Source organism: Candida parapsilosis, contig 005809, assembly GCF_000182765.1.
Source record: "Candida parapsilosis strain CDC317 annotated contig 005809".
In the NCBI taxonomy this organism is placed as follows: Eukaryota; Fungi; Ascomycota; class Pichiomycetes; order Serinales; family Debaryomycetaceae; genus Lodderomyces; species Lodderomyces parapsilosis.
In genome coordinates, this window is record NW_023503281.1 from 2,748,473 (window position 1) to 2,761,723 (window position 13,251).

Here is a 13,251-nt window from a genome sequence, read left to right on the forward strand (position 1 = left end):
TTCACTTTCGAAAAGACTCCGATTTCGACTTGGCAACTACATAAAGTCCAACAATCGTCACCAAAAGAGTTCGTTTTATTCAGCCTCTCTCAAATTATCAAAATCTCAATCTCAAACATGCCTACAGTTATCGTCGTTGGTGGTCCAGCAGGAACTGGTAAAACAACTCAAGGTGAATTACTTGCGCAATATTACCAATGCCCATTCATAGAAGGAGATTCATTACACCCACAAGCCAACATTGACAAAATGTCTCGAGGAGAACCATTGACTGACGATGATAGATGGGGGTGGCTTGCGAAACTAGCACAAGAAGCAAGTGTAAAAGCTATTGAAGATCCGAGTAAAAAAAGTGTTGTATCTTGTTCAATGTTGAAAAAGGTATATCGTGACTATATCAAGCAGAATGCTTCGACTTCGGGGGAAGGCAACGATTTAAAGTTTCGATTTGTGTTTCTTTACACCACGTTTGAAGAATTGATCAAACGGGTTGAAAATAGGAAAGGTCATTATATGAAGTCTGACATGGTGAAGTCACAATACGATATTATGGAAGTACCACAAGGTGACGAATTGTTGGAGAATGGTGGAGAGGCCGTTAGTGTTGATTCTACGGGCAAATCGGAACAAGTTATATTTGATGATATCCTCAAGCAATTGAGCTTACCAAGGGGGGCGTAGATTTAAATAGCAGGGATAGAAACATGGTTGTATATACACATTGTGCTTCATCGCTATATGCTCTACGTAGTGTCATGGAACGTAAGCACATGTGTAAGTGTCATATAAGCGTTAATGCTACTAACATACATTAGTCTAGATTCATTCATTGTTCCCACCCGAGAAAAGCCCTTTGGTAGAAACCAGAAAAAATAAAAAAAGAAATTCATTTTGCACTTTTAGTACAAGACACAGAATTGAACACACAGAATATATATCAGCTGCCTCGAGGTTATCACACACGACACACCACGCTTAAACCCCCTTTCTCCTTTGACACTTGAACAAACTAAGTTCATAGCTCCACATTCCTCGCTGCCATCAACTACAAGCTAGATACAACAACTAATCAACACCCTATCTTGAATATTTCTCCTTCATATTACATGTCATCAATACCACTTGATATTGATACACTCCCGTATTTCAATCCCAATGTCGATCGAAGAGTAGCTATAATAACTGGAGGGAACAGTGGTATTGGTTTTTACACAGTTTTGCATCTATATCTACACGGATACGTAGTTTACATCGCCAGTCGGTCAAAGTCACGATGCTTGAAGCTGATTAATGAGTTGGAATATCGGGCTAGTCAGATGAGACTTTTGGGCCAGGGGAGTAATCCTCAACAGCATAGTTTCAATGAGGCCGCAGGGACTAATGCTAATAGTGAAGTGAGCCAGCGTAGTGTAGGTGAAGTGCATTATCTAGAAATGGATTTGAGTAATCTACAATCGATTGTTAATGCTGTTGAAACATTCAAGTTGAAAGAACGATATCTTCATTTATTAATCAACAATGCCGGTGCAATGGCCTTGCCGTATACCAAAACAGTTGACGATTTTGAAATCCAACTACAAACCAACTTTATATCACCATTTTTGTTAACTTTAAAGTTGTTACCTATACTTGAGCGGACAAGTGACACGTTCCCCGACATTGAACCAAGACCAAGAGTCATTTATCTAAGCTCTTTTGGTCATCAATTTGCTTTTCGGTATTTCAACTTGAAAACAGTGTTGGATTACAGACCCAATTTCATCTTGACCTGGATAAGATATGGAGTTGCCAAAACTGCAGGAATCCATTTCATCAAGATGTTGGCCCTACGCAACCCTAAAGTATTGTGCATTTCAGTACATCCTGGACTAATCATGAATACCAATGTGTTTGCCTATTGGACAAATTTACCAATTGTGGGCATCATTTTCTGGTGTCTTTTCCAAATTTTCGCTTGGGTGTTTGGTGTTAGTTCAGAGCAAGGGGCATTGGAAGTGATACGATGCTCTTTGAATCCACGATTGTCAGTTGAGGAGAATAATGGGAAATATTTTGGATCGAATGGAAAAGAGTTGCAACCTTCCAAGGTGGCTAATGATATGGATTATGCCGCAAGAACTTGGATTTGGACTGTACATGAGTTGAGTAAACGAGGGTTTGTTATACCGGGAGCATAGAGAGGAGGGAAAGTTAAAAAGAGTAAAACTATTTAATCAGCATTATAGGTCACAAGTGGCTCTTGCATATCCATTGCTAATTCAATTCCAAACTAATTGACTTGTTAATAAATTATTCTTGTTGTTCAGTTTCTTTTCTTCATTTTCAGCTCAAGATTGGCATCATCGCTAGTCTTGAGTGTCTTCATTGTTGTAGTAAGTCGTTCAATTTCCCTTTTGGACAATTTAGGATCCAATCCTTCATACCCAAGTGGCGGTTCTTCATCCAACGTTTCAAGCACGGGTCTCTGCACATATTTATTGGCAATATCATCACTATCATCACTGAACACGTGTTCTTCTTCATCTTCTTCTTCAACACTCTCCCAATCACCGTCGTTATCATCATAGTCGAGCTCCTCTTCACTGAAATTTGCACCTTCTTGTCTTAGCTTATTTTTGAACTCCATGTACTCTTCGTATGCCATGTCACCCTGGTATTCATCCTCAACATCACTTTGGTAATCCGAGTCATCATTGTACGTCTTGTTGCCACCACCACTCATTTCCAATATGATCTCCAGTTCCATAAATTCAGGAAAATCTTCAAACTCGGTGTTTTTAAATTCGTCTTTGAATTGGGTTGTCATTGCCAAAATTGATGACTTGAACTCTTGATATTTCTGAGCAACTTGGTCGCGAGGTATCCATTCTGATGCAATATCGTAATATTTCCATCGAAATTCGTTCAACTCGTCATCAGTTAAATCGCTTTCGTCGTCATCATCTTCTTCTTCATCTTCATCAATCAAGTCTTCAATGTCGTCGAGACCCTCTTCAAAAACTTGTTGTAGATTTTTAGCATATTGTTCTTCATCCTCCATTTGAGGTCCATTTATATCTGCAATCATTTCAACCAATTCAGTATCTTCGGGGACTTTTTCCGATATTATCCCTCTTTTAAGTAGTTCTTCTTGTAGCACCAATCGTGACGATGGTTTGATCGTACCGGGAACTTTTGGTTCTTCTTTACCTTGGTAATATTGTTGCAACCCTGATAGCACAATCCCACTCAACTCCTTTGGCTTCCCCAACGCTGAAGCAATACCTAACAACACACCAAGATGCACACTGTTGACGGGAGCAGTAACTTCCACTCCTTCGTTGAAAACAAGTGGTTTAACTTCCTCTTCATCTTCCAATGCCTCCAAGCTTTTGGCCACCATCATTGGGTCCATAGCGACAAGTTTCGCAACAGGGACAGGTAAAGTTAAGTTGACGTCATGAACGTGACTCAATCCAGTGATAAGGTTACATTTCTCCTTCAATGCTATAGTCAATTTCTCGTCCAGCTTGTAATCACCCACAAATATTTGCTTGATAGCGTCTAGCAAGGGCAAATATCCACCTTGGTCAATGAGTCTATTTAGTACGATACACCCTCCATTATGTAACCAAACTCTATTTCTTGAAGTTGTTACGTCCTGCAAATCATCATGGAGTTCAGCATGGCAAGTAGCTAGCACAGGCTCAATTGTCACGGAGTCAAACACATGAATATAGCAATCTTCGTACTTTGTGAAATCAAGTAGAATTGCGATAAGCAACTCCATGTCCAAAACATGTTCATGATAATTGAGTTCCCCGTAAATGTATTCGACGACATTTAAAGTCATTGCTTGAAATTGTGGCTGTCTAAAGTTCCAAGGATATTGCAACCATGGCTCCATATACTTGACATAATTGGATAAGGTTTGATCTATATGTTTGGAGATGATCACAAACGATATTGTAGTGTCTTGGAATATTGACTGAATCTCATGTGGTTGTAATTCGTCGTTGGTCCATAGATAATCTGCTGATGCCATCTTCGATCTTTTGCAGAACGCAATGTCAATTTGAGATGCGCAGAATAAATTTTGAAGAGAAAATCGATTGCAAAAATGCGCTCTACAAACAGTATAGCAGCGCCATAGACTTCTTTTTTATAATATATGCTTAGCTAAACACTTTTTTTTTGTCAAGCAATCTATAATTTGGTATCGTGCTCAACCCTTTCAATAACGATGGATGAAGCACCACCACCACCATTACAAACACCAGCACATCCAATCTTACCACCCTCTTGTGACAATACAGAAATCAAGGTGATGATGATTCTAGCACCAGAACATCCCAATGGGTGACCCATAGCAACAGCACCACCATAAGCATTAACTTTCTCTTCTGGAAGGTTACAAAGTTTAGTATTGGCTAAGCCAACAACTGAGAACGCTTCATTTAATTCAAAGAAATCAACCTTGTCTTGTGAAATGCTGGCATGCTTCAAAGCCTTTGGAATAGCCAACGATGGAGCAGTGGTGAAATCAATTGGAGCCCTAGCAGCTTCACCCCAACCGACAATCTTGGCCAATGGTTTCAATCCCAATTCTTTCAACTTGGCTTCAGAAACCAAAATCAAAGCTGCACCACCGTCGTTCAATTTGGATGCATTTGGTGCAGTAACGGTACCGTTTTCCTTTTGGAACACTGTTCTGGCAGATTTGACCTTAGCTTCATTAAAGTTTTTCACTTCCTCATCTTCGCTAATAGTTATATCTGGCTTACCTCTGACGCCCTTTATGGTGATTGGACTAATTTCATTACTGAACTTTCCCTTTGCAGTAGCATCAGCAGCCTTTTTATACGAATTGATGGCAAATGCATCTTGTTCTTCTCTGGAGATTGAATAATCCTTGGCACATTTCTCAGCAGCAACACCCATCAATTTGGAACTGTAAACATCCAATAACCCATCCTTTTGAATACCATCAACGATGGATGCATCACCGTATCTGGCACCGCTTCTTCCAGTTGGCAAGTAGTATGGCGTGTTGCTCATAGACTCAGCGCCACCAACAATAACAATATCACTGCTTCCAGTGATGATGTTTTGAGCCCCAATAATGGTTGCTTTCATACCTGAAGCACAAACTTTGTTAATAGTAGAAGCAACAATAGTTTCTGGTAAACCAGCTTTCAAAGCAACTTGTCTTGCTGGTGCTTGACCAACATTGGCTTGTAAAACTCCACCAAAAACGATTTCGTCGACATTTTCTGGTTTGATTTGTGGGACTTTAGCCAAAGCAGCTTTGACGGCGTGGGCACCCAATTCAGGGTAGCTCAATGAAGACAAACCACCTTGGAATGACCCGATTGGGGTACGAGCAGTGGAAACGATGTATACTGGAGGAACAGTCATTATTTTTCGGTATGTGCAGGTGTTGAATAAGTAAGACTTACTGAGGTAAAAGTAAGATAAATAGCTGATTTGTTTAAAATCGTATGGTTTTATTTCAAAAAAAAAGGAATATTGGGATAATCTTTGATATTTTTATATATTTTGCCCACACAAAATTCGATGTTTCAGTCCTTGCTCGTATAACTTTTTACTATTTTTTTTTTTTTTCAAAGAGACGCGCAGTATGCAGGATATTGCCGACGGCTAATCAAAAGGGAACGAAAGCGAGGTTAAAGTGGAGTCATACGGAAGTATATCTCCGTTGTCACGTGAATTGTTTCAGTTGAAGCAACTGAGTCTCATTTATTTTTGAGTTTTCTAAGAAGAGTGAATATTAGCACCTTTCAACAACAGAGAATTACAACTACGGGTCAAATGTTTCGTTTTCATCGTATGGTTGCTATTGCCTCGCCGCGGGTATCTCTTCGACAGATTCCAATCGTTTCCAGACCATTGCTTACTCGCTCCTTTCAAACATCATCAATACAATATAAACTATTTGGAGGACACAAGAAACATGCCGAACAGGTGACGAGTCAAAGCTCCAGTATCAAACCGCAGACTATTGAGACTACACAAGATGATCAATTAAAAGTATCACAGTCGACACTCCCCGCAGGAGGCCCTACTGAACACGACTTTAAAACTCATCCCATATTGAAACGTGTACCTAAATTTCTTCGTAACTATACAGCTAAATTCGTCAATGCTCCCTTTTCACACTTGATTGCATTTATTGTACTTCATGAAATAACGGCGATTGTACCCTTGATTGGTATTTGGTATTATTTACATCAACACCCTGGTTTCATCCCCTTAGATCTTCCTCAATGGGCATTGACTAAAGGCGCCAAGGTTATTGATTCAGCAATGGGACAGTTTGATTGGAGTTTCAACACCAGTGACAAATTGGCAGTTATTATGGAGGGGGCATATGCGTTTACTATTGTTAAATTGTTTTTGCCAGTAAGGGTTATCATAAGTTTATGGGGGATGCCATGGTTTGCGAAATGGTTTGTTTTACCGATAACCAATTTGTTTAGTAATTGGAAAAAGTTGAGAAAGGCCAAAGGGGAAGTCAAGTCTGTTGATTCAAAAGTGAAAACAAAACAGATTGATAAGCCGAGATTATAGGTCTTTGAGTTATTGCCAGTATCTTTCTAAGAGCGGTTATGTGAAGAGGTTTATGTTTTTAAAGAGATGCATGGATAACATAGCATGGATAACATAGTATGATATAACTTGTATATACAATATATCGTCGAATAGAGACCGCTCCTGAGCAATTTCATTTGACATGGTTAATTTGCTCAAAGTTGTAGTGCAGTGTCGCAGGATACCCTTAGTTTATTGGGTGTTCCCAATTCTAGAGTTTCCCTATTTCTTTAAGTCCATTTCAAGCTCCTTAGACCAGCTATTGAGCTCATTTACAATCTCCTCAAGTCTCATCACTTTTTTCTCAATGTCAACCAATAGATTTGCATGTTGATCAAATTCTTCCTCTGAGGCAAGAGTTAGTAGAATTTCCTTCATCATGTTAGCATATCGCTCCAGTTCTAACATACTCAAAAGTTTTAAATGTTTTCCATTTGCTTCAAGATCATTCAAATTATTTTCCAATTTGATGTAGTTCAATGACTGATTAGTATTTAGATTCTCTAGTAGATTCAAATCGATTGTGGATATATTGGTATCGGATTCAATTACTTTTGAGAGGGTAGTGAGAGCATGTTCAACAAGCTTTGGTGTATCCTTGGACATGTGTGGAAGTTGAAGTGCAAACAATGGAAGCTTAATTTATTTTTCATCCACAATTTTGATTCCATCAACAAACGTAACCAACTACAAAATTCTCTCATTGCGTAAGTCATTGGGATCATCATTATTCTTTATTTACAAGAGCATATACAAAACACCTACCTCCCGCTATACAACTTATACATTGGGTTGGTCTTGAAATCTTGGATATTTCTCCACTTTTTACTTGGTTGAGCATTCAATTTTTCAACATAATTAATCTTTTCTGGTTTATCAATCAAATCAGTCATACTCACCCTAATTTTCGATTCTGGAGTTATAATCTCATATAATCCGGGCAACTTGTCAGCCGCTTTACGCAATGCTTCTCTAGCCACTTTGTCATGAATACCTCCATCTATCTCAAAAAGCACTTTTCCTGTAGGGACTCTTGTTGCCCAGTGATCAAAGGGACCTTTACCTTTACCCATTCTTGTTTGATTACCTTTTATACAAACGGCCAAATCACAAACAAAACGAGTAAAAAGTTTCGATTTCGTGGGACGTAATTCACGACGCAACACTTTGTCAGCTGCTAATAATTGATTAGCGCTCATTCTCAATCCACGTGATTTCAAACGTAATCCAATCTTGCCAAACTCTAAACTGTTTCCTTTGATTGAACCACCTGTTCTGACAGAAACCCTTCCCTTTTGAGCTTTCTCAACTTCTCTGAACCTGGGAGCATATTCGTGTTTGAAACGTTTAAATATTGAGGTGAATACCAGCGTGTTTTTGGATAGGCTAGTGAACATGATATAAGGAGATAGGGACAAGGTGTTGAAATATGTGGTTCTGTTTTAGCTGGATTAGTCGAAGATTGTATCAAAAATTTTCATTATTTTTTCGTTCACAGTTTCATGACGTGCAACTATGTCGTAAAAAGTTGATCTCAGACAACCCCCCTTTGCCCGTGGCACGGGTATAGCTATAACATCCGACCGAGATTTTTCCAAGCCAAGAAGAGTTCATGAACGTCAAGACGTCATTGATGTGTTTCCTTCTGTGGCTTTCATTTCAGTTTTTCAATTTTTTACAGTTTTCAACATTTTCATTTATGTATCATTTTGCAACAAATTAAGGCAAAATTGCAACAAGAGATAAAAACACTCTCATCTCAAGAGTACTGCGTAGAGAACACTTTGAATGCAGGGCTATGAGTACGTGGTTTACGACTCGAAACCCGATTTGTTGCAAAATGGTAGAGATGAAAACTAGGGCCACTTTATTCTGTTTGGCCGTTAGAAGTGTCCAACAGCAGCGAGTACTGGCTAATGGAAAAGTTTGGCTTCAGATGAAAATAGCCAAGTTTTAAATGCTTACTGGTTTACCTCTAATTTCAATGGGAAACTTCACTTTATGCAATTTACTTTAATGCGAAACCAGGTTTTGATTGATGTGGAAGGGCCATTGCTGGATATTTACGCATGTCAGATGGATGGGCTTTTATGGAACAAGCGAGTTCATGAACGTAGCGAACACCAAACCAAATCTATTACGAAGATGCGAACTGTTCAATTCAATGTATTGAGGGCCGTCGCAGTAGTCTGTAGAGATATTTACAGGCCGGTTTCAAGAGAAAGGTTGTAATTAAATAACTGCAAGATGATGAGCTTAAAGCAACCTTTAAATAGAGGGGACATCAACATCGTTCAGGTAATACACGCGATAGTACGGAATTTCGATCTTTACTATCTACTAACGACAAGCTCAAAACTGAGTAGAATGGAAGGGAAATGGTCTTTGCACCATCTGCTGGTGTAACATCAATCAAGCAATAAATATTCAAAGTTACACAACCTTCAATTCTTGAGCTTCCAGTGCAGGAGAAAACGGGGATAAAAAAATATCAATTTGAGAGTATAAGAAGATGATGTTCAAGAATACAAGGTGCATACTACGATAAAGTCTCAATGACGATTAGACAATGGGCATTGAATGTATCTACTGACATATATAGCAACCATCGGGGTTCACGGGACCGTCTTGACAATGGTCATAATGTCTTGAAATAACTTTTCAATGTATTGTTTCCAGAAATGAGCGCCCACATGTCAAAGTTAAAATTGAGGAAATTATTGGGAAAGGAATTGACAAAGAGATTACACAAGACTTGACTTGTTCCACCATACCCATGCCTATGTCCTACTTGCTTTACACCAATGCTCTGCCTCACGTGTCTACCTCATAAAACTATGGAAGAGCTTTTCCATCAACTCAATCAGCACAAATCATTGGCGTTTTGTCCCCCCCCCCCCCACGCGGGTCTGGAACTGACAAATAATGGCGAAACAAAATTGAGTTCTTCCTTTTGGAAGCTACATTGAAATAGTGTGTCAAGAGAGAGACAAATAGCTCATGGACCATTCAGAGACTGCTAGTGACACTTTGAGAAACATCACGAGTACCCAGAAGTTAACCCAGATAGCAATAGTGACAGTGCTGAGGATATCAAATTAGCTTTGGAGCTTTCAAGGACTGATGCTTGCACTTCGGGATTGCCAGTGGAGACTGGGGATATAGTTGAAGAAGACAATGAGGTTGACGAGGAATTGAAACATGCATTAGAATTGTCATCAATAGAGCATTGAGTAGTTATTTATTGGTTGAAAAGAAGTCAAAGCCACATTCGCGTGAATATACACCTCAGTGGTATTGGGTACGGAAGCGGTTGTGGAGTATTGCAATAAATGGTAAATCCGAAATGTGAGGCAGATCAATGACGGGTCTTGGATTGATGAAGTGGTGAAAGATAGTTTGTTGTTCTTGTATAAACATTGAGTGTTAAAATATTGAGAGAGAGACATGCAACATGAACTGAAGAAAAGACGCTACCGTTTCAAGTGGCCCATACTATGAGTGAATACTTTGAAATAGGTTCAGGGATAGCTCGTCAAGCCCAATTTCCTTCTCGGTGTTTGCATCTGTTAACAACAAAACCATAACTTCTAGCCAATTCTCTACATTGATCAATGTACCTCCATAATAAAGTCATTCATTGTATAAACTCATATGTATATATATATATATACCTCTATCCTGTATAATCTATTTTCAGAACACCCTTATGTGTGTAGTCCTTATGCTACAACCTTTAATTGCTATTGCTTTGTACAAGCTCGTCATCATTGACATGTTCATTTTGTGGTTTGGAGTAAGCAGCGTAACCGGTTGAAGTGGCCATCTCTTCTTCTGAAGGTGGAGTCCATTTAGAAGATTTCCAAGCAGGTATGCCACTTTGATACAATTCATCAACATCTTCCAAACTAAGTCCCTTTGTTTCGTAAACCATAAAGTAAACGAAAAAGATTGAGAACAACAAACATCCAAAAAAGACAAATCCATAGTAGAAATGAATTGCTTGAGTAATGAACGAAGTAAAGAATGAAATCAAGAAACCAAAAATCCAATTTGCAGCACTAGCAACACCAATAGCCTTTGATCTCACCTTCAATGGATATAACTCTGAGACAATAGAGTAGACACCACCAGCCCATGTCGAAGCAAAAATGAAAACGAAAAGACATGTAATGAAAATCAATGCTCTTCCTGATGGTTGTCTAGTTGGACCATCAGGACCATCAATGTAAAGACTTTGGGTACCGATCAATGAGTAGATCAAAAAACAAATTGACATACCAACTGAACCAACCAACAAACATTGTCTTCTACCTAATTTCTCAATCAAGTAGATACCCAAGAAAGTGGAGGCAAAGTTGATAACACCAATAATGATGGAAGTTTGAAATGAATCGTCTAAACCAATGGCTTGGAAAATGGTGGTACTGTAGTAGAAAAAGTAATTGTTACCAGTCAATTGTTGCAAAGCTTGACAGAGAGCACCCACAACAACTCTTTCAAAAATTCTTGGCTTACCAGTGATCAAAGTCATCCAACCTGCTTTTCCTGCTAATCTTTCTCTTTCTACACCAGCTTGAATTAATCTGGCTTCCTTTAACAATGCTGGATCTTCTTCAGAAACTTTGTTTGTCTTTGCAAGTGATGCCTTGGCCTTTTCAATCTTGTCTTTACCAATGAGGTATCTTGGTGATTCGGGCATATCAATCATACCACCAGCTAAAAACAAAGCCCATGCAAAACACAAACCCAATGGGATTCTCCATTGTCTCGAGTCAGAGTAACTTTGCTTGGTACCATAGGTAGTACAGTAACCCAAAAAGATACCCATAGTGATCATCAATTGGAAACAACAAACCAATGTACCTCTCAAATGTTTAGGTGAAGTTTCCGAGATAAACAATGGACAAACAACTGATAAAGTTCCAACAGCGAGACCAGTAAAGATTCTTCCAATCATTATTTGGTACCATTTATCTGTAGACGAAATTTGCACAATGATACCAACAATGTAAATAACCATAGCCATCATAATAGCCAATCTTCTTCCCCATAGATCAGCAGCTTTTGAAAGGAAAATTGCTCCTACAGCACATCCGGCGTTAAACATAGCAATAATCAAACCAGTTCTAACATTGGAAAAGTAGTGCGTTCCATCCGATCTTTGTTGACCAAATCTTCTTTTAAAATCAGTCATGTTAACAAACCCAGAAATGGTACCAGTATCGAAACCAAAAACAAATCCACCAAAAGCTATAAGTACACACATAAAGCATACTCCAATATAAGCGCTCATTGGCTTCTTGGCTAGCTCATGGTTACTGTGTTGTTCATCCTTTTCAAGATCCTCTGGTAGTTCTTCTTGGTTTTCGTACTTTTCTTGTATTTCATGAGTAGGGGTATTTTCTGTTTGTGATGATGATGCAGCATCTGCATGCGTTGCTGGTTGTGACATAATTAAGGAATGTAAGTAATAAAATGTATAGATACCGAAGAGGGTATGGATAAAGGAAGAGATGATTTTGATGTCTTTATATAGATTTTTACAAAGGGCAAAGAGAAAAGCACTCCACAAGCATTACGTAGTTAAGCTATTTTATTTTCTTTTCTTTTTTTTCTTTTTGTTCCGTCTTGGTATATATGCTGTAATGTATACTACTTCTTGCCTCAGTACAGGGCAGAGCAAACAATAGTGTCTCTAGTAAGTTAATGCAAAACCTATTTTTGTGCGCCCATATTAATATGTAGAAGGTGGCTCTGCTTCTTTGTGTTAAAATACCAAGCTTTTTTATTGTTTTTGCAGCAATAGCAAGCAAAAAAAAAAGAAAAGAGAAAAGAGTGATGGAAGCTATTTACCTGCATAGAATAGCAAAGTAAACAAAAAAAAAAAAAAAAAAAAAATTATCCCGAGCAAAAGCCGTGAAAAGGATTTGAACGATATGCACTACCTATTGTGAAGGATCTTAGATATGCACGTGTGTAATGAGTTTATCGTATGATGACGTGGAGATGAACGGCATCTATCAAGTTATATTTGTAAGCGTTGGATATGGCTTAGGTGGATAATAAATACCTGATATGTACAATTATGTCATTTTCAGCGATTTCAAAAATAAAACAAGATAACTGGATTACTAACGACCGTACTTGTTCAAATAAAAACAAAACAATAGACCCGAAACAGGTAATGATAGCAAAAGCTCGCTTACACAAGAACAGAATCTGCCTTACGATTCTGCTCAACAAAAGTTCGGATTATTTCAATTTTGCCTCAAATAAATTTTTCAGTAACCATTGTCGGAAAAACTTTTCGACCATTACGTAATTGAAGACTACCAATTTTTATCAGACACGAATATCAAGGGAATACACACTCGAGATTTACATTCTCAATGAATTTGTGTTTCGACACAGAAAATGGTCGGTGGTTGGTGGATGTGGAAACGTGACCCCATGGTCACCCCAACTCTAAGAAATTTCTTGTCAAGACCAATCACACCACCTCTATATTTGGAAGTTCAAGAAATATCGGCACATAAATAATCATTCGAGACACACATTTTGTGGCACCCTTTGGGTCAAAACTCGGAGGTAAGAGAGGGGAATCATACAATGATACAAAACATATGATTTATCTGTTTCGGAAAAACCAAGAGAAAG

General features: G+C 38.5%; 8 protein-coding genes across 8 annotated transcripts; 3 read left to right on the forward strand and 5 right to left on the reverse strand. All coding sequences in view use genetic code 12, as the record gives it.

Moving 5' to 3' along the window:
- Positions 1-117: 117 nt before the first annotated feature.
- CPAR2_212780 (gluconokinase) lies at positions 118-681 on the forward strand (the record flags this gene model as incomplete). The annotated part of the gene is made up of 1 exon (XM_036810245.1): positions 118-681. One exon carries the CDS (start codon positions 118-120, stop codon positions 679-681), a length of 564 nt encoding a protein of 187 aa, XP_036666801.1.
- A 425-nt stretch (positions 682-1,106) lies between these two features.
- CPAR2_212790 (uncharacterized protein) lies at positions 1,107-2,177 on the forward strand (the record flags this gene model as incomplete). The annotated part of the gene is made up of 1 exon (XM_036810247.1): positions 1,107-2,177. One exon carries the CDS (start codon positions 1,107-1,109, stop codon positions 2,175-2,177), a length of 1,071 nt encoding a protein of 356 aa, XP_036666802.1.
- Positions 2,178-2,302: 125 nt separating this feature from the next.
- On the reverse strand, positions 2,303-4,024 carry CPAR2_212800 (uncharacterized protein; the record flags this gene model as incomplete). Its single annotated transcript, XM_036810248.1, has 1 exon — positions 2,303-4,024. One exon carries the CDS (start codon positions 4,022-4,024, stop codon positions 2,303-2,305), a length of 1,722 nt encoding a protein of 573 aa, XP_036666803.1.
- Positions 4,025-4,185: 161 nt separating this feature from the next.
- On the reverse strand, positions 4,186-5,397 carry ERG10 (acetyl-CoA C-acetyltransferase; the record flags this gene model as incomplete). Its single annotated transcript, XM_036810249.1, has 1 exon — positions 4,186-5,397. One exon carries the CDS (start codon positions 5,395-5,397, stop codon positions 4,186-4,188), a length of 1,212 nt encoding a protein of 403 aa, XP_036666804.1.
- Positions 5,398-5,811: 414 nt separating this feature from the next.
- Positions 5,812-6,570, forward strand: CPAR2_212820 (uncharacterized protein; the record flags this gene model as incomplete). The annotated part of the gene is made up of 1 exon (XM_036810250.1): positions 5,812-6,570. The coding sequence occupies one exon, from the start codon at positions 5,812-5,814 to the stop codon at positions 6,568-6,570; it is 759 nt and encodes a 252-aa protein (XP_036666805.1).
- A 243-nt stretch (positions 6,571-6,813) lies between these two features.
- CPAR2_212830 (uncharacterized protein) lies at positions 6,814-7,197 on the reverse strand (the record flags this gene model as incomplete). Its single annotated transcript, XM_036810251.1, has 2 exons — positions 6,814-6,938; positions 7,002-7,197. 2 exons carry the CDS (start codon positions 7,195-7,197, stop codon positions 6,814-6,816), a joined length of 321 nt encoding a protein of 106 aa, XP_036666806.1.
- A 155-nt stretch (positions 7,198-7,352) lies between these two features.
- On the reverse strand, positions 7,353-7,988 carry CPAR2_212840 (mitochondrial 54S ribosomal protein uL16m; the record flags this gene model as incomplete). Its single annotated transcript, XM_036810252.1, has 1 exon — positions 7,353-7,988. The coding sequence occupies one exon, from the start codon at positions 7,986-7,988 to the stop codon at positions 7,353-7,355; it is 636 nt and encodes a 211-aa protein (XP_036666807.1).
- Positions 7,989-10,327: 2,339 nt separating this feature from the next.
- Positions 10,328-12,046, reverse strand: CPAR2_212850 (sugar porter family MFS transporter; the record flags this gene model as incomplete). Its single annotated transcript, XM_036810253.1, has 1 exon — positions 10,328-12,046. The coding sequence occupies one exon, from the start codon at positions 12,044-12,046 to the stop codon at positions 10,328-10,330; it is 1,719 nt and encodes a 572-aa protein (XP_036666808.1).
- Positions 12,047-13,251: the final 1,205 nt, after the last annotated feature.